Raw genomic sequence first — 25859 nt, forward strand, 5'->3', positions numbered from 1 at the left:
ACGTATACAAATAAAGAATGCCTGTCCAAAAAGCATATTGCAGTGGTATCACAGAATATCACAGAAGTGAGCTTAACCGACAGTCTACCTTCTTAGAGGCTGCAAAAGTAGGCAAGATTGAAGTAAACTTTCACAAAAGAAATATATGGACAGACATATAAATGAATGTGAAATGTTAAACCTATATAATAAATAGCATTATATATAAAGAGTGTGTCTTTCAGTGGTCATTAGTGACACAGCCCCTGAAGTCTCTCATTTTAGGAAAGATAAGATATATAAGGACTCCCATTGCCTTCTATTTAAGAGAAATTTCATTTTCCTCACCAACAATCTAATTGGTATTGGCTTAATTTATGGACCACTATCACTGATAGGTGTCATATCATTATACTTTCTCATTTTTCAATAGTGCTTCACTTTTAAATTTTGTGTTGCTCATTGTCTGGTATGGTATATGTGATTGTGTGTGTGTGTGTGTGTGTGTGTGTGTGTGTGTGTGTGTGTGTGTGTGCGTGTGTGTGTGTGTGTGTGTGTGTGTGAAAATTAAACTGATTGTTCAGACAGCATCAATAAAGGGAAAGATGCAGCCCCATAATTACTTGAAGGACATCTTGCTGTCAATAGTTCAGAAGATAGCAACAAATCAGCAATCACTTTGTACTTAGAAAAGCACAGAGTTGTGACTGGTAATCAAGATAGCTTTGTGAAAAGAAAATTGAGCTTAACCATTTTAATTTACTTCTATGAAAGAATCAGTTCCCTGTAGTCCAAGAGAAAAAAAAATATCTCCTTATTCCCAAAGACTTGTATTCCTTCCTGAGTGACATTCATTATCAAAATGATTACAAAGAAGTAGACAATAAACTCCAGGAAACTAGTCCATCTACCATTAAGACAGTACCCGACCTGAGTGTAAGAGATACAGCCACAGAGAATTAACATTGCTTGAGCTTCTTTCTGTAACGGCATAGTACCATGAGTGACTAAGCCTCATGTGATTATCCAGGGACTAGAACTAGTGATAAACATGGTTGGGAATGGATGAATGAAAGAATGAATGACTATTTTCTGCATATCACGAAAGGCTAAATTCTCTAGATAGTAAGCAGAGTATTTTTGTCTTATCTTCCTTGCCTCTTCTCTTTTTTTCCTGTCTCTCCCATCATCATCAGCCCCAAAAAGACCTAAATGGCTGTATATTCAGAGAGATTTCAAGTATTTCATTCAAAATAAGATGGGATGGAATTTTAAAAGAATTATTAGATATGCATGTTACATTGATAGGAGATAAAATATAAAATAAGGACATCAAGCAAAGAGTATAGAGACAAGGCCAGGTACAAATAAACCACAAAATAAGGATTCTTGAATTTTAGTGAAACAGTACTTATCATACATTAGGCATGTGACATGTGACTTTTTTACAGAACATAGCAGAAATGTGTATAGTCAAATAAATCTTATCTTTCTTATTATCTTTTAAAAAAGACAATGACCTTATCCTTGATTTTTAGGGAGCTCCTGTTTTCTAATTCTCTAAGCATATGTTTTAGATCTTACCAGGTGCACTTAACCTTTGAAATTTAGGTTGCTGTTGTTTCAGAAGTTAGCAAAAAATAATATCAAAGCAAGTTTTATAGTACAATAGATGATGTAACTGGGTAACAAAACTTCTGCTTAAAAATAATGTGAATGTAAAATAATGCAACTGATTTCAATAGATTCAGAGTTCACGTTAGAAAGAGGAATTTTAGAAACACATTAATCCCCTCACCAAAATAAGTTTATGACTTCCTAAGGAGGCTGTTTAAAAAGAGGATTGATGGCTGCAACAGATATATTGGAACTGATCTAACTTTACAGTTGCACTTGAAAATGATACAAAATAGAAACTGTATTTTAGAATAATGTGAGCATCAAAAACTGGTAGGAATAGAACAGCACACCTTTTAGAGTATTGTTTCCGTCTTTGTTTTCTTGTTCTGGGGGAAGGAATATCAGAATGGAGAAAGCTAGAATTGAAAAATAATGTCTAACATACAGAAAAGACCCAGAGTGATACTATTAAAAGTGTTATTAAAAGAAAAATGCATCTTTGAGGAAGTTTTTATTGTAGAAACTAACACTAAATTGTGCAATCCCTGCATTCAATAGGCTGAGGCAAGAGGATTGAGCTGGAGTGGAGGGGGGGGACTATATTCAAGACCACAGTTTTTCCCAAAGGTCCCTAAAACCTATCCTTACCCATACCTCACATTCTGAACTGAAAAGTAAATTCTGTGTTGCTCTCAAAGGTTAACTTCACTTTGTGGAACTTGGGCACACCAGTAAGTCCTGAAGATGAGCTACAACTCTAGGAAAAGATTTTAAAGGAAGATTTTGACTGGGTTTCTTTTACACGGAAGTCAATAAGCAAGACTCAGGCTTAAAATCTGACATCTTTTGCTGAGACATAAGGAAGTATTACCTTTTCACAAGTGATACAGTATCAAAATAGGTTCCTGCGGGAGATCATGGAACCCTATCTACAGTTAGAGGACTCAGGCTCACATTTCCTGGGACCATTCCTATTGGGCAAGTCTATAAATTCTCCTTGTCAAGGTAACTTAATAGACTCATCCATGCTGCCCCATGCTTCTCACTACACCTCCATTGGTCATATTAGAACCTTTTTGTGGGGCCAGGGCTGGGCTCTTGCTTGGTGGTTCATAACTTGCATCATCCATTGAGTAATCAGCACTGAAAAGCAAAACAATGCAACGTTATTGATCGTGCTGCCTCTTCTAGCTTCTTACTGTATTAAAGCAGCAAATACAGGCCTCAAAACTATAACTAACATTGCTATATTTTCCTCCACTCATACTTCCCTGAGATGCTTTTCCATTAAAATGTTGTATCAGTCACTTCAGAATTTCATTTTCTTTCTTTAGCTCAAAATAGTTATAGATTAATTTCTTATAGTCACTCAAAGCGCTTCATAGATTTTAATCAAATAGTGGTCCACAGAGACATGTGGAACTCAATTGTTTTTCTTTCCGAGATGCAAAGATGGATGCTCACATTCCTACAACAAAAAATGTCTGCTGAAACCTGCAGCATTTGAAAAGCTTTTCAATGTTACAGATTGCAGATTAACTTCTAGCTAATCATAGTTCAGCACACTAATGGACTGTGACGGGAGAGACAGTTTTTCCTCCAACTTCAGATCACATGTTTTTGCAGTTGTAAGGCAAATTTTCAAAGAAGGCCTTGGGGATCACAGCCAGCCATCATTATTGGCGCATGACCGCTTTGTAACCAACTGCAAGTTTAATATCCAAGGAAATTTGCACATAACAGTCTTTTTTCTTTCTTCTTGTTTTTAATAATTTACCTTTGAGATTCTCTTCACGACCATGCTGGTGTGCAAAGATCTGTTTGTCTGTCAAACCTCCAGATATGTACTGCAAGTGAAAGACACATTAATTTTTTATTTGTTTCCTAAGGAGTATGAGCAGTGAGCTGGTTGTGCAGAATAAAAGAGGGCTTCTTCAGTGTGCACTTACTTGAATTCATTCAGCTGCCTTTCTCACCTGGAGCACATTTGTTTCTTCCATGAGCTGTCCCCTGCCAAAGGGGAGTCATTTCTACAGATTGCTCACCAAACCTTTTATACAAACCATCTAGCCAAATCAGAAATCATTTTGTCTTAAAATAAAAGATTACTGAGAAACTGTATGGTGTTAATACTTCAGGACCCTGTAAATATCTCCTTGAAAGTGAACACCTCACTTTTGAAATTAGCGTGCATCATTTCTCTTAACCTTGGGGGCTCTGAGTAAGGGCTAATCTCCGTCCAAAGGAAATTTCTAGGCAGAAAACTGAGCTATATCACTACGACAAGTCACAAGCCTCAGAAACACTCAGTATTGGCATTTCTAAGAAAACACGTTTAGATAGATTTCAGTGACCCAAAGCCTCTAGATAATTAGAAAGAAAGCCACCTTTCCAAAGTACCTTAGTGGTTTTTTTTTTTTTTCAAAGCTGCTATGATTTTTTTTTTACACTAAAGAAATATGAGGTGTATGGGGAACTATGTGTGGAGATGTTCTTGGTAATTTAATGTTGGGAGAACTCCCAGGCTGAAAACTGTTATTATGTAAATCAACCAGCTCCAGATGCTAATTCCAAGAAACTGAAGAGTATGGAAAGTTTAACTAGGTTTTGACCTTTTATGTTCTGAATTCAGCAGTAGGAAAGAGGGAGACAGAGTTCAGGGGTTCTACTGTATAAGATGGTCAGGGAAAATGTAGTGGGAGTGGGGACATTAAAAAAGAGAGTGGATGTAGGTATGTGAAAGCCTAGAGGGAATACAGGTGTAAAATTTCAAGCTAAGCAAAGAGACTAATGAGACTGGAAGATAATGGGCAATGGGGAGATCAGGTCAGAGATTTTCTATCGAGTGATAGTATATAAGGCTTTGTAAACTATTGGAAGGATAGTGGATTGTAATAAATGTATTTTTTCTGCCCCACAAACAAATACAGCAGTTTCAGTGGAAGGTTAAAAAAATGTGGGAGAGGAAAGTACAGTCCAGAAATGAGATGGACAAAGACCAACATTGTCTGTAGAAAGCAAGGAATATAAAAATCAAAGAGAAGAGAAAAGTTCTATTTGGTTTTTGCATTACCTGTGGCACATCACACATCTGTGATTCATACCATATTTACATAGGTTAAAGAGCAAGACTCTTAGCACCATCTAGCTGTGCTATCAGTATATTTGTTCAGTGTCTGTTACTGAGTCACCTAACTACTTGAGGAAGCTAATCAAGGTTTCAATTACGCCAGTAAGTAAGAAAGTTATACCTCTGTTGCAATTGTAGCTGATTGGTTGATGAAGTATTCATGAGATCTTTCATAAGAGGAACTTTAAAGGTCACTTGTGCCATAATAAGTGGAAATCTCTGGGAAAGAAAAAGTTTAGCAGTATTATAGTGCTTATAAAGTCTTAAGAGGCTCTGACTCTCCAAGTCTGGTTGCCAAAGTTGAAAACTCATTGCTCTGAGCATTTTCGTGACTTCTTCAATCCAATATGCCCTTTAAGCAAATGAAACTATAGAGAAGGACTATTTAATGCTGTTTGCTATTAATTAAAGAATAGGATTTTTCCTTTCCTTAATGGAAAGCCTTAATTTGGTCATGATTACTGCTGAAAATTCTAACGAATGACTGCAGTGGTTTCCTCCTGCAATCATGTGGTTCTTCAAATTCTCAGTCAAATGCTAAAAAGCTCATCATAAGCTTCTCATTTGGAACCTGACGTTATCACTTGAAAATGAAAGAGGAAAATTTGGACAAATGTGCATCCTGGTTTACTACTACCAAAAGTATTTACGATTTTTCACCAGCAGATAAGACCACAGCCCAGATTACCTGTACATTACTTTGTGACATGATACATTAAGATTTGTATCTTTACAGCTCTTTGATCTGGCTTCCAGGAAAATATAGAAAATTATAGAAGGCTCACTAGCAGCCAGGGCAGTCAAAGCCAATCTGTAAAGTAAAATGTTAGGAGGGAGAATTTTGAAAAGGAAAAGAGAGGAAAGATTTCCAGGAAGATTAACTAAATGGACAAGTACAGTCCTGTACATGGTTGGCAACATCCCACAGGTTGGCAGTGTAGGCTGATTCTTTGACTTTTTCTGTAAAACTTTAGGCATACCAGTGAATCCCCTGTACTGATACAAATTGTAAAGAAATGATGTAATCTCCGTATTTGAAAAGTTTCTGCCTTAGCCACTATCCACTGCACAAAGAAACTTTTCTGATGAGTTCTGAGAGCTATACTAATCTATGGTTATAAAGGTACAAATTTAGTGATAGTCTGATACTATGGGGCCTGTGACATCCCCAAACATGGATTCTTGGGAAGATTTACAGTGACAGACATGAATTTCCTCCTGTGGAGTAGGCATTGCAGCCAATAATAAAGCAGTTTGTTACCCTCATAACATATGCCACTATTGCATGCATGGACATACCTTGCCACTCTGATTGTTACTATCCTTCACAGAGTTCACAACCAAATAAGACTGTTAATTATTTATTTCCCAGATGTCCACATAGTACCTTCCAGTACTATGAAAGCTAGCCAACAATGAAAATGCTTCCTAGTCAGTACCAAATGGATTTCTCCATGTCCTGTGGCCAATATATATGTTGTTTCCAACAACAGGATTTTGCCATCACATTATGGTAGGCAGCGAAGAGCAATGGCAATAACCTGTACTATTTGGTATGTCTCCAAGATACTTTTTACTAATTCTTGAAAGATAGTTATAGTAGTAAAACTGAGACTTCATTCTGTAAACATATCTCTTACCTTGTTGGAAGCTACTATGAAAATATTTTTCACTTAGCATCCTTTAACAGAGTACTTTCCTGTAGAAGTACAGAATTTAATTAGTTGGCATTCTCCACAATAAGAAACAATGATGCCTACTTAAAGTATGAAAGTGTGTGTGTGTGTGTGTGTGTGTATGTGTGTGTGTGCATATACATGTGCATGTGTGTTAAAATGTCCACTGAGGTTGGACAAATAATATAATACTACTAAAAGTTGTCAATTATTTGATTATTTTAAACTTACCTTAATGTTTCTTCTCATGCTTTTGTTTTTTAGTTTTTAGTTTTATAATAATCAAGGTGATAAGAATTCATCCCTCTAAAGAGTTCTCTCCCTCATTATCAGCTCCTGTGTTTTTAGATGTTAAATGAATCTTCAGATTTCTTTTTATTCTAACAAAATTAGAGGTCATTGATATGAAATCACTGTTATGAGAATTGATGTACTTAATATTTAAGTTTCCTGCATATTTTGCTAGATATTCATTAAAGCCTCTGTTTCATTCAGAAATGTAGTCTATTTTTATCGCTGCCAAATTACTTCCTTGGAGTCCTTGATATTAGTGATTACCTTATTGTCTACCATCCTAAGTTGTATAAGCTATGATTTTTTATATATGCTCCTGTTTTTATAACATAGAATTTTATCAAAAACAACTTTTAAAGGAATATGTGAAGAATGTTGCAGAAGTAGCATGATTCAAGACAATCGACAATGTAAAGCCTACTTCAATAATATTTATCAGCATTTCTGATCTTAAAACACTTTATATTTGGGTATTTTAATATAATAATTTGTATAGTGTTCATTAGATAGCCTAATAATTCAAAATATACATGTAAAAATAAGTAGAGGCTTGAGAAAAGAATTTTCAGATTTGTCAAATGAAAAAGCAACTTGCAGACCAGGCCTGGATGCACATGCCTGTAATCCTGATACTTTGGGGTCTAAATAATGAGGATCACAAGATTGAATTTAGTAGTATTCCTTCAACTTGATATGAAATTTTTATTCATTATACGGTTTACAAAATGTTTAAGATTAATGTTGAGTGACTAATTGACAAACATGTAAATCTGTACTAAAATTTAATTTTAGAATTTTGATTTATTGTTGCTTTATTCAAAAATGTCTTATTTCATGTCTGGTTTAAATGTGGTTAATTTTAAGAGTGAATTCTATGTGTTTTCATGTAATGTGGTTAATGTTGGATGGGCAGTAAAATAAAAATACTGTTTTTTTTTTTTTTTTAAAAAAAAAGATTGAACTTAGTCTGGGCTATATAGTAAATTCTAACCTGACCTACATATCAAGACCCTTTGTCAAAAAGCAAAAGAAGAAAGAAAAATAAATAAATAAATCACAAGATGGCCACTAAAATTTGAATTTTAGGTAAATTATAACTTTTTAGTGTCAACGTATACTAGATATTATATTATTTCTGTGGTTTGTGTCCTAAATATTGTATAGAATATACTTAGATTCAAAAAATTACTCATAGTTGATCTGAAATTCAAATATATCCAAGCATCCTCTAATTTTTACAACAGCTCCACTTGGGTATAGTCTACATGAACATAGTTGAGGATGCCAAGAAACCATAAATGGTTCTAGAAGTTAAGTACTTGTATAGCCTGGGACATGTCACTTCATCAATCTGAACTGATTTTCATCTTCCATAAATGTGATTAAATAATACTTGCATAAGTTCTTTTATCTTTATAGAGATTAGATTATATGTCTTATGAACACTAGGAACATAATAAATTTCCACTAAAGGATAGCTGTTATAGTCAGAGTAAGGAGATATAGAACAACAGAATGTTTCCTCTGCTTTCATACCACAACAATCGTAACAGAAGATTTCATTGACCTCAAAAGATATAGCCATTTCTCCCTAGTACAATGCAGTGTGGACAATAGCTGGATGGATATTCTCTAATTTGATCTCTGACATGACCCACTTGGAGATAGTATCAGATCCCAAAGTTTGAGGATTTAGTCACCAAGCCTATTTCCATTCCCACTTCCGAAGCCAGGCCAGACCTTGTTTTGTTTCCCTGACCCTATCCTTTCTTAGAATAGACTAACTTCCTGAAGTAGTTCATGATATTCTAGATAACATTTTTTACCAGCTTGTAGCGCACCATGCCCATCTGCGCTCTATGCGCCACCATACAGTTCGTGAAACGGGAAAGGGGCTGGAGACTGAAACACACAAAGACTCACAGAGAGACAGAGACACAGGTCATCCTTGAAACAAGAATGCCCTAAGTATGCCCCCTTTATTGTGTACCAAAGCCGCTTATATAGGGATCCTTAACTGATAGCAACGCCCCAGCCAAACCCACCAGAAATCACTTTCCTGCCATCAGGAACTGTTGAGGGTCTCATGCTCAGAGCAGCTGCAGGCTGTCTCAGAGCAGATGGAAAAAAAAGTTGTTTACAAGAAATTCAAGATCTGGGGGCTCCCAGCATCAGCTTACTGTTAATAATACTTGAAAAGATACAAATAAACAAGCAGGTGAAATGATACACAGGAGGAAACGTGGCCAACTTCAAGTGCAGAAACTTCTGTGAGAGGAGCTACCCCCAATTTATAGATCTGTTAGCATACCAAATGTAAAACCACTTTTGTCATCTCAGGGATTTTAGGATGTTGTAAGAACACTAGGATTATAGTTCAGTTTGTAAAGGGCTTCCTGAAAGAAGCTCTGGGTCCAGTTCCAAGGTCCACTTAACATCATGGGGTACTGGAGTGTTTATGCCTTATGTTCCCAACATTCAGAAGGGAGCTTCATAATGATCAGAAGTTCAAAGCCATCCTCTATTACATATGAAGTGTATGGCCAGCCTGTAATATAGAAGGTCTTTTTCATACACACACACACACACATACACACACACACACACACACACACACACACACACACACACACACTAAAGAAGGAGGAAGGGAGGGAGGGAGGGAGGGCAGAAGGAGTTGCACTAAAAAGATGACAAATGAAAGTTACCAGGCTATTTCTCCACCTTAATAAATTTGTTGAAAAGCCCCCTTGTGACAGTAGTCTTCAACTGAAATAGTCCATTAGATTAAAAATACCAGAGTTCACCTGGATCTTGGTAACTGTTTAGCACGTAAAAGATTTGTCCAATAATAAAGTAATAATAATAACAACAACAGTATATACAGGACTGGCCACCTTTCTGTTTTCTGCTGCTTACCTCCTTTCATGGAACTTACCAGAAATCATGCAACTTCTTCATCTTGTGGCCAAAATATATAATGCCTTTTCTTATTGTTTTCTTTTTTAGGGCAACTTGTGCTTTCTAGCCTTTACCAAATATTTATTTTATAATATTCATTTCTATTCGAAGATAACTTGATAGATCATAAAGTCTTTTACCATCTTTTGGAACTATTTTTCTTTTCTTCGGTATTTTTAATGCTCTTATGAAATACGTGGTTTGTAAATATTTCTCCCATTCTGAGGGCATCTCCTCACTTTCTTAACAGTGTCGTTTTCTTCTTATTATTATTTAACTAAGGAATGAACTTTGTGAGGCAGGGATTTAACCCAGGGCTTTGTGCATAGCAAGGACGACATCTACCACTGTGCTAACCTGTCAGACCAACTGTTTCATTTGATGAGCAATTTTTTTAAGTTTGATGAAACTTCATTTATTTTTAATGTTGTTTCTTGTGCTTTTTATGCCACATTTACATTGCCTTCTTTCTTGAAGAATAAAACAAATACTAAATATTGAATGAAAAGACAAGGATTACCTGCTTACCCTTCAAATTGCATAAATGTCTGATCCTGGCTAAATACTTAAAAATCATTTAGAAGTTTCCACATTTAGAAAAGGTAAATTGATTCTGAGTCAGCAGTGGATAGTTTTCTAATTATTATTAATTTGTTTATTTTTACAATTTCATACATGTATGGAGTATGTTTTGGTCATACTAACTTTCCACCTTTTCTCAGCCTCCTCTGTCCCCACCAGCTCCCACCCACCTCTCACCAAGTCTATATTCTATTTTCAAGTCTTTTATTTTTTTTTCTTTATAGCACAATAAGCTTAAGCAGGGCTACTCATGGTGGAATGGACATAAAGCTTTTCACTGGTTTCTGAGTAACCCACTAGTGGCCACATCACTGAAAACCGAAAACCATGACTTCCCTCTCCCTCAGCAGCCATAGACTGCCATTAGATTCCCCATGTTTGTCCCATCTGTGGATTAGTGTTGATGGACTTGGTCTTATGCAGGCTCTGTGGAAGCAACAGTAGTTATTGTGAGTTCAGGAGTACCATGGCCATATCATACCCATTAGACAGGGTTTCATAGTTCTTCTTCATACCTTCTATCGCTTATGTTCTTCCTTCCTTCCTTTGAGGTATTCCCTTAGTCTTGGAAGAGCTAATATGTGCACCCCATTTAAGGTTGAGTACTCCCTGGTCAGTTATTCTCTGAATTTTCTCTCTGAAACCCCTTGTTCTCAATTTGGGCATGTTGCCTTTCAAGTGACATTTGACAGTCTCAAGAGACCTATTTGGTTGTCACATTGTAAGTGATGCTATTTGCATCGAGTGTGTAGAAGCCAATGATACCATCAAACATCTTCCAATGCAGAGGCCAACCCCTATAACAAGAACAACAGAAGTCATCTGGTCCAAAATGACAGTAGTGCTAATATTGAGAGACTGCACTGAAATGTAAAATTGAACTTTAAACTTTAAGTGGAAATCTTGGATTCTGTCTACAGTAGCCAGATAGTTGTGTGCTCTTAGCCTAATGTGTGGAGTATTTGCCTAACTAGGATAATAGATGCCACAGTGGTAAAATCAGGCAGATTTTATAGAACAAAATCAATCTTTTCACTCCAGGAGAATTGTGTAGATGGGTTTTCAGGAGTGTTTTAAACTATTATGCCCTTTAACATGAAGAAAAAATTCAGTATAGACTCCTCAAGGCAAAAACTGTGTAAATGTATTCTTGGGGTTTTCTTTACCTTCTTATTTTTATACTTGCTGGAACAATATAGTTTTAGGGAAAGTATAAACCTTACTAAAGTATAAACATAAGCACATACTATGATGTATAGCTAATCAATCATAATCAAAAGAAAACAAAACAAAACATGAAGGAATGAACTCATAGTTAATGTGTCTTTAAAGTAGTGACTTATTTGAGCTCCAAGGAAGCTGACATTATTTCTTCTGGTCACTTTGCTTCAACTTTCTCAGATATCATATACAGGAATGTACTCATTCACTGGAACTCCATAAATATCAAAGAGCTTGAAATCTCTCATCATTTCCAACAGTCTCACCATATAAAAAGCTCTAAAACTTGCAGGTGATTGTTTCACATCCTGCATCATTAGGTGTAATCATTCCACCAGCAACACAACCACCTCCTCATCGCAGACGAAAATACCTTGATTATAATGTATTAGGTTCTGCTGGAAGTACTTCAAGTATTCATCTCATTTCTCATCACAAATATCCTAGGAGGTAGATTTTTTTTAACCCATTTTGCAGATAACAGGAAAAATTTCAATAAGAGAAGAAATTCTTACTTTGTATATAAAAAATTGTTCATATTTTAACAATGAAGAAAGTATTTTCATTGTTAAAGCTACAACATAGATAAGCACATTTTTCTGCCACAACACATAGTGAGAACTGAAAAGGTTATTTTCAATATTTTTTTCAGAAGAGATGTCTTAAGGCTAATTATTTGTCTCTGTCAAGAAACAGTATATGCCCACACTCTGAGACTGCTATGAAAATTTCTCATTTCTGCAAACTTGTAGAAGTTTTAAACTGCACACCTTCTCTGTTATATAGTGTGTAGAAAAATAGACTTGATTTATTTTATGTTATTTTTGTCTTTAGGAAGCACTGAAAGAAAACCATAAGAGAAAAGAAATGGAAGAGAAGAGCAGGAGGGCAAAACTTGCAAAAGAGAAAGCTGAACAAGAGAAACTGGAACGCCAGAAGAAGAAGAAGCAGCTCATTGATATAAACAAAGGTACAAAACCATTTCCAATGCTTTGAGAAAGCTGTGACAGCACAGGCCTGCAAGGCATGAAGATTGCTGTGTCCAGACAATTTGTTGCAGCTTAGTGAGACTATCTTAAAAATTAATTCATAGTATAACATACTAATATATAGAGAAGGTCTGATCATATTGCTGAGTGATGGGGCAGTTACTTAGCATGCACTTTACCCTAGATTCTATCTTCAATCCCCCTACCATAAAAGCAGTTGACTATTATGAAGATGCATACAGTATAAAGTGATTTAATTTTTAAAATTTTTAAATTAGAAATTGATTTCCTTCTTGGGAGGAAACTCACACTATTACTACTTTTTTTCTCTTAGATTTCTCTCATGTTGCCGTTTTATTTCTTATTCTTCTCCACTAGATTCTGAGAATTATGTGTAATCAATATGAGGTATTATATTGTTGCCATCTTGTTTTCATTTATTTGTTGTGATAATGTGTTCTCGAGAAGGCCATCATGAAGGAAGTAGAGAGTGAGGTAAGAAGTGAAAAGCTGGACTAGGGAGATGAGGTTCAGACCTTCATTTCACTTTGTAGGCATGTATCTGTTTGACAGTGCCGTGACAATGGTCCTCCTTAGGGACTTGTACATTTTAATTCATAATAAATATTGACAGCACTATTACCAGTGGAGGGGGACTACTGCAGAACATCTTGCTCAGCTGTGAGGCTAAGTATGTATTCCTGGTGAATCCACAGTAGTATCCACTGCGTGTTCTCTCAGCTAGTAAGAATGGCCGTATGTTAGAGGTAGGTGGGGTTTTTTTTTGTTTGTTTTTTGTTTATATTTCGAAGAACAGGGCAAAATGCTCAAAATGGTGGCATAGATCTATATTCACAACACTGAGGAAGTAGAAATAGGAAGATCACAAACGTAAGCCCAGACTAAGCTACAGAATGAAGGATACTTTATCTACAAACAGATGGAGTGGTGAGGGGCCAGGTGGACAGAGACAAAGCAAAGTGATACGGACTCAAGTGTCTGCACTGAAAAGTTAAGCGTGGAAGGCATGGCTGTTTTCCTTAAGAAAGTAGCGTTCACAGCAGGGAGAAAGGAGACACTTCTCTCTCAGGACTAAGAGGTCCACAGGGTTAAATTAAAAAGAAACCACATCTGATCAAGATACAATGTAGTATGCTTGATATTGGAGCACTTTTTGTTGTATTTAGCAATAAGAAAAATTGTAAGCACTTTTATAATATTTATCATATAAAAAGAAGTATTCTGAGATTTACTACATTCTAAGAAACATTTCAAGTCAATCCTTCTATTTCTATGCAGTGGATACTGTAACTGTCTCAATGGTTGGATAAGAAACTGAGGGTTGCACAGTTTAAGGAATTTGCCCCAATAGGGTACACAAAAAGCAAGTGTTAGCACTGAAATAAAAAGGAAGTTGTTTGACTACAGAATCTTTACACTTATCCTTGCCTCTATCCATCAGCATTAATAGCAACTGTTCTGTAGCATTTACTATGATCCAAAACAGACATTTGACAGTATTGGCCCATGTGCTTATGGAAAGTGACAAGTCCAGAATCTACAGGGAAGGACCACAGGCTAGAAATTCAGGGGACAGCAAAGTCTAAGACTGCTTTTCTTCTCGCTTGAGTAAAATGCATCTTTTCATATTACTAAGATGTTCAGTTGATCAGTGAGATCAGTGAGATCTTGTAAGACAATACAATCTGCTTTATTCAAGCCCATCAGTTTGTAAGCTAGAATCTTCCAAAAATATCCTCACAGAAGCATCCAGGTTAATGTTTAACCAAATTTCTGGACCTTGTTGCTCAGTCAAGTTGACACATAAAATTAAGCATCACAAGAAGAGTGTCAAAAAGTAGAGCTGACGGTCTCTGGTGATTGCTTACATGTAGGAACTGAGAGATGAAAGCACTGAAGAAAGGAATATATTCACAAAAAGGAACATTCAATAATAAGACAGATTTGGTTGTGAGAGTTGCATGAATAATATCATTTGACCATGTTCAGTTTTCAATTGCCTTGGAAAGAAACCTTTAAGATGGAGATATTTAAGAAAAATTTTTAAGAAACAACCCTGCATGAAGATGAAACCTAGGAGTAGTACTTACCGCAGAGTAGTACTCTAATATGTATATATGTTCCATACTTTCTTCATCCATTCTTCCATTGAAGGGCATCTAGGTTGTTTCCAGGATCTGGCTATTACAAATAATGCTGCTATAAACATAGTTGAACAAATGTTTTTGTAATATGGTAGGGCAACTCTTGGATATATTCCCAAGAGTGGTATTCCTGGGTCCTGGGGTAGGTTGATCCCGAATTTCCAGAGAAACCGCCACACTGCTTTCCAAAGTGGTTGCACAAGTTTGCATTACCACCAGCAATGGATGAGTGTACCTCTTACTCCACAACCTCTCCAGCAAAGGCTATCATTGGTGTTTTTGATTTTAGCCATTCTGACAGGTGTAAGATGGTATCTCAAAGTTGTTTTGATTTGCATTTCCCTGATCACTAAGGAGGTTGAGCATGACCTTAAGTGTCTTTTGGCCATTTGAACTTCTTCTGTTGATAATTCTCTGTTCATTTCAGAGCCCCATTTTTTAATTGGGTTAATTAGCATTTTAAAGTCTAGTTTCTTGAGTTCTTTATATATTTTGGAGATCAGACCTTTGTCAGTTGCAGGGTTGGTAAAGATCTTCTCCCAGTCAGTAGGCTGCCTTTTTGTCTTAGTGACAGTGTCCTTTGCTTTACAGAAGATTCTCAGTTTCAGGAGGTCCCATTTATTCAACGTTGCCCTTAATGTCTGTGCTGCTGGGCTTATATGTAGGAAGTGGTCTCCTGTGCCCATATGTTGTAGAGTAATTCCCACTTTCCCCTCTATCAGGTTCAGTGTGTTCAGATTGATATTGAGGTCGTTAATCCATTTGGACTTGAGTTTTGTGCATGGTGATAGATATGGATCTATTTTCATTCTTCTACAGGTTGACATCCCGTTATGCCAGCACCATTTGTTAAAGATGCCTTCTTTCTTCTATTGTGTACTTTTAGCTCCTTTATTGAAAATCAGGTGTTCATAGGTTTGTGGGTTAAAATCCAGTTCTTCTATTCAATTCCATTGGTCGAATTCTCTGTTTTTATGCCAATACCAAGCTATTTTCAATACTGTAGCTCTGTAATAGAGTTTGAAGTCAGGGATGGTAATACCTCCAGAAGTTCCTTTATTGTATGACATTGTTTAGGCTATCCTGGTTTTTTTGCTTTCCCATATAAAGTTGATTATTATTCTCTCAAGATCTATGAAGAATTTTCTTGGGACCTTGATGGGGATTGCATTAAATCTATAGATGGCCTTTGGTAGAATTGGCATTTTTACTACATTGATCCTCCCAATCCAAGAGCAAGGAAGATTCTTCCATTTTCTGGTATCCTCTTCAATTTCTTTCTTCAAAGACTTAAAGTTCTTGTCAAATAGATCCTCACTTCCTTGGTTAGAGTTACCCCAAGATATTTTATGCTATTTGTGGCTATCAGGGAAAGGTGATACTTCTCTGATTTTCCTCTCTGCTTCCTTATCCTTTGTGTATAGGAAGGCAACTGATTTTTTGGAGTTGATCTTGTATCCTGCCACGTTACTGAAGGAGTTTATCAGCTGTAGGAGTTCTTTGGTGGAGTTTTAGGGTCGCTTATGTACACTATCATATCATCTGCAAATAACGAAAGTTTAACTTCTTCCTTTCCAGTTTGAATTCCCTTAATCCCCTTATGTTGTCTTATTGCTATTGCTAGAACTTCAAGCACTATATTGAAGAGATAAGGAGAGAGTGGACAGCCTTGTCGTGTTCCTGAATTTAGTGGCATGGCCTTGAGTTTCTCTCCATTTAATTTGATGTTAGCTGTCAGCTTGCTGTATATAGCCTTTATTATATTTAGGAATGACCCTTGTATCCCTAATCTCTCCAAGACCTTTATCTTAAAGGAGTATTGAACTTTGTCAAATGCTTTTTCAGCATCTAATGAGATGATCATATGTTTTTTTTTTCCTTCAGTTTATTTATATGATGGATTACATTGATAGATTTTCGTATGTTGAACCAGCCCTGCATCTCTGGGATGAAGCCTACTTGATCACAAGGGATAATTTTTTAATGTGTTCTTGGATTCGGTTTGCCAGTATTTTATTGAGAATTTTTGCGTCACTGTTCATGAGTGAGATTGGCCTGTAATTCTCTTTCTTGGTTGAGTCTTTGTGTGCTTTTGGTATCAGGGTAACTGTAGCTTCATAAAAGGAATTTGGCAATGACTGTTCTGTTTCTATTTTGTGAAATACATTAAGGAGTATAGGTATTAGGTCTTCTTGGAAGTTCTGGTAGAATTCTGCATTGAAACCATCAGGTCCTGGGCTTTTTTTTGGTAGGGAGGTTTTTGATAACAGTTTCTAATTCTTCGCGACTAACAGGTCTATTTAGATTGTTCACCTGGTCCTGGTTTAACTTTGGTATATGGTACTTATCTAAAAAAGTGTCCATTTCTTTTACATTTTCCAATTTTGTGGCATACAAGCTTTTGTAGTAAGAACTAATGATTCTCTAAATTTCCTCTGTGTCTGTGGTTATATCCCCCTTTTTATTTCTGATCTTATAAATTTGCATGTTCTCTCTCTGCCATTTTATTAGTTTGGATAGGGGTTTGTCAATCTTGTTGATTTTCTCCAAGAACCAGCTTTTTGTTTTATTGATTCTTTGGATTGTTTTCTGTGTTTCTATTTTATTGATTTCAGCCCTCAATTTGATTATTTCCAGTCTTCTACTCGTCCTAGGTGAGTCTGCTTCTTTTTTTTCTAGAACTTTCAGGTGTGCTATTGAGTCTCCAATGTGTGCTTTCTCCATTTTCTTTAAGTGGGCACTTAGTGCTATGAACTTTCCTCTTCGCACTGCTTTCATAGTGTCCCATAGGGTTGAGTATGTTGTGTCTTTATTTTCATTAAATTCAAGGAAGACTTTAATTTCTTCCTTATTTCTTCCTTGACCCAGGTGTGGGTCAGTAGTTGACTGTTCAGTTTCCATGAGTTTGTAGGCTCTCTGGGGGTAGCATTGTTGTTGAATTCTAATTTTAATCCATGGTGATCCAATAAGACACAGGTGATTACTAATATTTTTTGTATCTGTGGATGTTTGCTTTGTTACTGAGTATGTGGTCAATTTTCGAGAAGGTTCCATGAGCTGCAGAGAAGAAGATATATTCTTTCCTATTTGGGTGGAATGTTCTATAGATATCTGTTAAGTCCATTTGATTCATTACCTCCATTAATTCTCTTATTTCTCTGTTCAGTTTCTGTCTGATTGACCTGTCCATTGGTGAGAGAGGAGTGTTGAAGTCTCCTACTATTAGTGTGTATGGTTTGATGTCTGTCTTGGGTTCTAGTAATGTTTCTTTTACATAAGTGGGTGCTTTTATATTAGGGGCGTAGATATTCAGGACTGAGACATCATCCTGATGAATTTTTCCTGTTATGAGTATAAAATGTCCCTCTCCATCTCTTCTGATTGATTTTAGTTTGAAGTCAACTCTGTCAGAAATTAGTATGACCACACCTGCTTGTTTCTTAGGCCCATTTGCTTGATAAACTTTTTTCCAACCCTTTACTCTGAGTAGATGTTTGTCTTTGTGGTTGAGGTGTGTTTCTTGTAAACAGCAGAATGTTGGATCCTGTTTTTGTATCCAATCTCTTAGTCTATGCCTTTTTATAGGTGAATTGAGTCCATTAATATTAAGTGATATTAATGACCAGTGGTTGTTAACTCTGGTCATTTTTTTGGTAGTAGAGTTTGTGTGTTTTCCTTCTTCTAGTAGTGCTAGTAGTGAAGGGTAGCTAGATGTTTGAGTTATTGTGGGCATTGTTGGACTCCTTGGTTTGTGATTTTCCTTCTATTACTTTCTGTAAGGCTGGATTTGTGGCTACGTATTATTTAAATCTGTCTTTGTCCTGTGATATCTTGTTTTCTCCATTGAAGGTGAATGCAAGCTTTGCTGGATATAGTAGTCTGGGCTTGCATCCATGTTCCCTTAGTGTCTATAGCACATCTATCCAAGACCTTCTGGCTTTCATGGTTTCCATTGAGAAGTCAGGTGTAATTCTGATAGGTTTCCCTTTCTATGTTACTTGACCTTTTTCCTTTGCAGCTCTTAATATCTGTTCTTTATTCTGTATGTTTTGTGTTTTTATTATTATATGGCATGTGGATGCTTTCTTTTGATCCAGTCTATTTGGTGTTCTGAAGGCTTCTTGTACCTTCATAGGAATATCCTTCTTTAGGTTGGGGAAGTTTTTTTTCTATAATTTTGTTTAATATATTTTCTGGGCCTTTGAGTTGTAATTCTTCTCCTTCTTCTACCCCAATTATTCCTAGGTTTGGTCTTTTCATGGTGTCCCAGATTTCCTGGATGTTTTGTGTTAAGAATTTGTTGGATTTGTTTTGTTCTTTAATCTGTGAGTTTATTTCCTCTATAGTATCTTCAGAGTCTGAGATTCTTTCTTCCATCTCTTGTATTCTGTTGGTAATACTTGTCTCTATAGTTTCTGTTCATTTACTCAGAATTTCTATTTCCAGTCTTCCCTCGGATTGTGTTTTCTTCTTTACCTCCATTTCATTTTTCAGGTCTTGAACTGTTTCCCTTGCCTGTTTGATTGCTTTTTCATGTTTTTCTTGGGTATCTTTTAGAGATTTATTCATTTCATCTACCTTTTTGTTTGTCATCTTCATTTCTTTATGGCAGTTTTTACCTCCTTTTTAAGGTCCTCAATTACTTTCATAAAGTACTGTTTAAGGTCAATTTTTTCTATTTCTTCTGGAGTAGGGTGTTCAATTTTTGTTGTTTCGGGATGCCTGGATTCTGGTGATGTCATGTTGCCTTTCAGGTTGTTTGAGGAATTCTTGCATTGGCACCTGCCCATCTCTTTCCATCTGGATGGAAATCCACAGCACTGAATCAGGGATTCCTGGTAGCCCAAGGACACTGCAGGGACAAATGGGCAAACGTTGGGGCAGGGCGGGGTCGAGTATCACACAGCGAACCTTGCAGCACAGGCTGAAGGAGCCTGCACTCCCTTGTGGGAATCCTCAGTCCTGCCTGGAGGGCAGCCTCTCACCCCTCTGGGTGGATGGCCTTGGTGCAGGAGCAGGACACTGTTCCTGTGCCAAGGACCTTGAATACACTAGGGAAGGCTTGGGAGTGGCAGGGACATGTGTAACAAAGACACCCCTGCACCAGGAGCTGCGGGAGCAAAATATACATTTTAAAATAGAATTTATCCAAGCAAGATGGATGGCTCAGTGGCTAAGATTGAATTCTGGTCTCTCAGAAGATCCAAGATCAGTTCACAGCACCCACAACCACCTGTAATTCTAGGTTTAAGTGATATTACGCCCACTTCCAACCTCCATGGGCACTGTACTCACTTATGCACCAACCCACTCTTACACATGCATGTAATTTTAAAATGAAAAGAATATTTATCTTTTAAAGTCTGCCACTATATGTGAATCAAAGAAATAGTAAGCTTCAGTATTGGCTGTTTAACTTTGTGGCCTATGAGATATATATATATATATATATATATATATATATATATATATATATATTATAACATTTCAATAGTATTTTATGTGTTGACTATGTTCATACTTCAGAATAAATTTTGTAAGACATCCCTCTAAGATTATGCAGGTATAGTTTAAGTCATAAGAATAAGATGTAGAAAAGGACGAAGAATATAGTTATATGTCAAGATGGAGCTCTATGTATCACATAAATATGTATAATTTTATCAAAGGCAACAATGTTTAAGTGCCAATTACTATTATTTTATCATTGGGTATTGCATATATGCATGTAATTATAACACTGTACCCTGTAAATGCATAGTTAAAATAATAACTGCGGAACAAGGGATATAGTTCAGTAGTCAAATCTTGTCTTCCACTTGGAAGACCTTCTGTTTCATTTTCAGGACCACAAAACTAAAAAATAACTAAAATATTATAATTTAACTAAAACTACATGCATTTGCTATCAATTTTTAATGACATGCACTTGTTAACATTTTATCTTTTGTATAAATTTAAGAAAATGACAAATTATTTTTCATTGTTTTCTTTTTAAAAGTGATTTTATTGAGCTATACATTTTTCTCTGCTCCCCTCTCTTTTTCGTCCCTCCCCTTCAATCCTCGCTCATGGTCCCCATGCTCCTAATTTACTCAGGAGATCTTGTCCTTTTCTACTTCCCATATAGATTAGATGCATGTATGTCTTTCTTAGGGTCCTCATTGTTGGAAAATAACAAATTATTATAAACCTTCCGTTTGCTCATAAAACTACTAGATAGCAACAATGAACTATAGTAGTCTGCCATGCAAAACATTTATTATTGAGAAATGTATTGAGATTTAATTATTCACAAAGAATAGAATAATTATAACAGAAAATATTAGGTTTGATCTAGATATCATCAACTGAATTCAGAAATAAGTAGAAATATCACAAAAGCCAAGCAGAAAAATGTTAATGTTCAAGATAGAACCATAAAAATATCATCTATCGGGGGCTGGAGGGATTGTTCAGTGGTTAAGAGCACCACCAGCTCTTCCAAAGATCCTGAGTTCAATTCCCAGCAACCACACGGTTCCTCACAACCATCTGTAATGAGATATGGTGCCCTGTTCTGGCCTGCAGGCAGAGTACTGAGAATACTGTATACATAAAAATAGATAAATCTTTAAAAAAATCATCTATCAAATCTCAGCTTTTAGAAACCTGGAGATCAGAAGGCAAAAGTCATGTCAGGAAACCAAACTTTTTTATTGTAAATGAGAAATTAGTTATTATATGATAATAAGGCTGTAATTTTTGAACCCAGTTAAAAAGTGATTTCTGACCTCTTTGCTCATATTCTCACTCCTCCCTCTCTTCGACTGGACTTTGAGAGCTCAGCCCAATGCTCTGCTGTGGTTCTCTGCATCTGTTTCCATCAATTGCTGGACGTATGTTTAATGATGGCATTTGAAATAGTCGTTAATCTGACTACCTGGCAAGACCAATTCAGACACCCTCTCCAATATTGCTTAGGGTCTTAGCTGGGGTCATACTTGTGGACTCCTGGGAATTTCTCTAGTGCTAGATTTCTTCCTAGCCCTATATTGACTCCCTCAATCAAGATAAGTCTTTCCTTGTTTTCCATCTCTGTTTTTCCACCATCTCTACCATTCCATTCCCTCTAGAGGTCAAGAACATGATGAGGATACCAACTGAAACAGGTTACCTGAAGTAATGGAAACCTCCTAACTCCAACCTGACAACAAGGGAACTAGCATAGGACTAAACTAGGTCCTCTTACTGTGGGTGACAGTTGTATGGCTGGGACAGACTGTGGGGCTACTGGAAATGAGACCAGGATTTATTCCTGCTGCTTGTTCTGCCTTTTTAAAACCATTCTTTCTGGAGGAATACCTTGCTTAGCCTAGATATAGTGGGGAGGGCCTTGGATCTGCCACAAAGCCAAGTGCTAGACTTTGTTGACTCTCTCCATGGGAAGCCTTAACCTCTCTAAGGGGAGGATGGGGGTGAGATGGGGGTGGGAGTTGAGTAAGCAGGAATAGGGGAAGGAGTGGGAAATGGATTTGTCATGTAAAATGATAAAAAAAATAGTTTTTTAAAAAAATTAAAAAGTGATTTCTGTGTTAAGAAGTGGTCTATTTTACCTTCACCACCTAGCTTTATGTTCATGTTCTCTTCCTGTATTTGTTCAAGCTTCAGGTACCTCAGCTATAATATGGGACAATAACATTTATCTTCTATAGTTTTAGTAAAGATTAAATGAGATAATGAAGTATAATTACACAGGGCCTAGCTTATACTCGATGTTGATGCTAATGAGTCATTTAATGCTCATTGAAGAATCTGCAAAATTCTCAAGAATAGTTCCCACCTTTAAGAAATTTTCAGTTTTGTCAAAGAGATTTAATAAAGCTGAACCAGCAACTAGTAATTTGTGTGCTGATACATGAATGAGATTATTTGCTTTTTAGGCCTTTCCAAAGGGAGAAATCAATTTGGTCAATTCTTCATGGAGAAGACTAAGTGTAGTTTCTGTGCATAGTAGTCAAGGTATTTTTTTAAAAATGGCTCGACTTGTCAGGTAGCAGGACCTTAGGTAACCTGTGCTTAATGGAACATGGGAAAATACAACAAGATGATGAAGAAGATGAGATCCTAAATTCAAGTCCTGTCACCATCATTTGCTAGTCTGTAGTCTCTGTCAGTGTATTGCAGCTTTCTCTCTGTGACTATCCTCGCTTATAAAGTGAAATAATATCAGTATTTTTTCTCTATTGTGAGTACTAAATGTGGAAAACACAACATTGCCAGAGGTGGGCATTATTTGTACTCTAGCCTACAAAACATGTGTGTGTGTGTGTATGTATATATATGTGTGTGTATGTATATGTATGAATGTATGTATGTGTGTGTGTATGTGTGTGTGTATGAGAGAAAGAGAGAGAGAGAGAGAGAGAGAGAGAGAGAGAGAGAGAGAGAGAGTACTGATGTCTTCTAACATATTATCAGTCTTTGATGCATTCATGCTAAGTGGATATTTTCTGCTGTTACCGTGGTCAGCAAGACAGTTGGGTTTGGAAAACTGTGGGAAAGGGAAGATGAAGCCAGCCCATGAAAGTCCTTGGAAGTGAGACATAAGAGTTATGGTATGATGAGGGAGGAGAGCCCAGGTTATTGAAGGAATCCTTTCGAAGATTACTGAGGTAGTAAGCCTAAAGCACAAGAAAGGAGAGGTGACTACGAGGAGAACTGAGCTGAGAAAGAACAGTGAAAGGTGAGGAAAAAGGAGTTAGCTGGTAGCTGATTCTTTCTTCAAAGGAGTTTAAACTTGTGGCAGCTTAAGACGGTGCTAGCAGGAAGGAAAAATTCATGAAAGAATGAAGGAAGACAATGAGTGTTGCAAGCCACGGTTTTACTAGAGAACAAGAGGCTTCTTTTTTCAGAACAACACAGTTTTACCAATAATTATATATTGATGTCTTTTAGCATATTAGGTTATTTCATTCATCCAACTAACATTTATTGCACCATTTCCCAAATAATCATAATTAGAACATGCACAGTAATATAGTATTTATTTGAATGTAAAATGGAGAAAGCTAATTTACATGCAGCAAAATTATGCTAAATCAATAAATGTGCTTGAAAATGTGTGTGCACAGTATACGAAGTACATAAAGTGGTGGGAATAATCTATATCCTCCAACCTGTGCTTATGTTCATATAGACGATAATTAACTTAGAGACCATTAAAACCATTAATTAGTTATGTGGGTAGAGAAAGAAAGCTTACCAAATATTTGTAAATAAATCTCTTTCCATGTTTATTGAGGTAAGCACATTACCTGCAATGGCTTGCAGGAAGCAATAGAAAAAATACATAAAAAATTGGTAGTTTAAAATTGAAAACTGCAACTATGACTCTGATGTAAATATCATTTAATCAGGAATGGTTTTGTTTTCCTTTATATAATATAATATGGAAATTAGGGTTGCCTGTTGCCTTCTAGTACATTGATAATAAATGAGGATCACTCAGGCTTCACAAGAGAGAATAGCAAGTTTTTATGCATATACCCTTAGTATTTTAATGCAATGCCCAGCCACATTCTCTCCAGGAAGCCTGCCCTAACCAAGAACATGTACTACTGTCCTTCTCTTAAATGTCTTCTGTCCTCTTCTCCACATGCCTGTTCTTAGAGTTATATGAAACATTTTCTTAATAAACTTCAAATACATTTAGCAAAGAAGCAAATTCTAGAAATAATGGTTGATAGAAATTTTGCTATTCTTTATTTTCCAAAATTGAAAATAATTATCTTTTGACTTACGCAAGGTGTTTCCCACCTATAATCATAGCACTTGTGAGGCAGAGGCAAGGAAGATCTTAATTTTCAGGTAGCCTGAACTAGATAGAGAGACCTAACTCAAAAAACAGTTATGCCATCTAAGTGAATAAATGCTTTTCCTTGTACATTATTTTAAATTAGGATAAGTCAAAACTGTGTTTCCTACTGTCATACTCAAGACCTTAAATGATAGTAACCCAAATTACAGATGGAAAACCCCACAAATGATATAATCTATTCAAGTAATATTTAAGCATCTCTGATAATATAAATTACTGAGTTAATATACACCATCATTCTTGTATATTTTACATATGCTAATGAATACTTCATAGATGCTAATGCAGTGTTAAGCAAGTTCATAGACTTGGTGGAACTAAAAGAAAATCCTGACTTAGTAAAGCTATCTCTTTGTAGAAAGAGGAATATCAGGATGATGACCTACTTATTTAAACTACCTAGTTCCCTGTATTAACAAATATGTAAAGATATCTCTATTTGTTCAAAATCAGAGTTTTTCCCTCCTTGTTCTCCAGGTTGGAATTTCTAAATGGAGATTTGTGGGTGACTTTTTAAAAATTATTCAATACAGTGAATTTTTTCCAGGTCTTTGGAGCTTTTAACTCACTAAGGTATGGGTGCCGTGTGCATATCCATGAACAGATGGAGGAGGCCAGAGGAGAATGCTGAGTGTCCTGCTGTTACTCTCCACCTTATTCCCTCAGGACAGGATTTCCTGAACCTCGAGCTAGACTCTATCAACCCCTAGCAATCATTCTGTCTCCACCTACACAGTATGGAGGTTGCAGTTGCATGCCAACCATGCCTGGATTTTTCTTTTTTAATATGGTTATTGGATATTGGAACTCTGATCTTTATGCTTGTACAGTAAAACTTCCTACCAAATGAGCCATTTCCTTTGGTATGGGAGTGTGTTGTCTTCATAAAATATCTTTGGATCTCTTTTAAGTAAGCATGATGCCAGCCAGGCAGTGATGGCGCACACCCTTAGTCCCAGCACTCATGAGGCAGAGGTCAGTGGATCTCTGTGAGTTGGAGGCCAGCCTTATCTACGAAGCTACTTCCCATAAAACTAGGGATGTTAACACAGAGAAGAAAAGAAGAAAGGGTTAGAAAAATGAAAAAATATGTCATATTTTTGTGATTTATTTAATAAACAGTTTCTGAATTGTGCAAATTCAACCACTATTAACATGTTGAAACACAACATTTCTACCGTAGCCATCACCAATAACCTTCTGATTTTGATGTTGTGTCATCCCAGGCAGATGGCTCATCATTAACCTACAATTGAAATGAGTTTACCTCCCTATCTTTGAAGCCAGACAAACTTGAGTGTTTCATTTACTGTGTATCCTTGACAGTCAACCTAACCTTACTGATCCTCAGTGTTCTCATTTAAAAGACAGAGAAAGGAATGG

At 36.4% G+C, this 25859-nt stretch overlaps 1 protein-coding gene across 1 annotated transcript in view; it reads left to right on the top strand.

Annotated features, from left to right (window-relative positions):
- Nucleotides 1-25859, top strand: part of Diaph2 (diaphanous related formin 2) — a 778808-nt gene that overhangs the window by 583534 nt on the left and 169415 nt on the right. The window contains exon 25 of the mRNA XM_038316977.1: nt 12298-12433. Coding sequence (XP_038172905.1) covers nt 12298-12433 — 136 coding nt within the window. The remainder of the gene's footprint in view (nt 1-12297; nt 12434-25859) is intronic.

This window comes from Arvicola amphibius, chromosome X (genome assembly GCF_903992535.2).
Source record: "Arvicola amphibius chromosome X, mArvAmp1.2, whole genome shotgun sequence".
NCBI lineage: Eukaryota > Metazoa > Chordata > Mammalia > Rodentia > Cricetidae > Arvicola > Arvicola amphibius.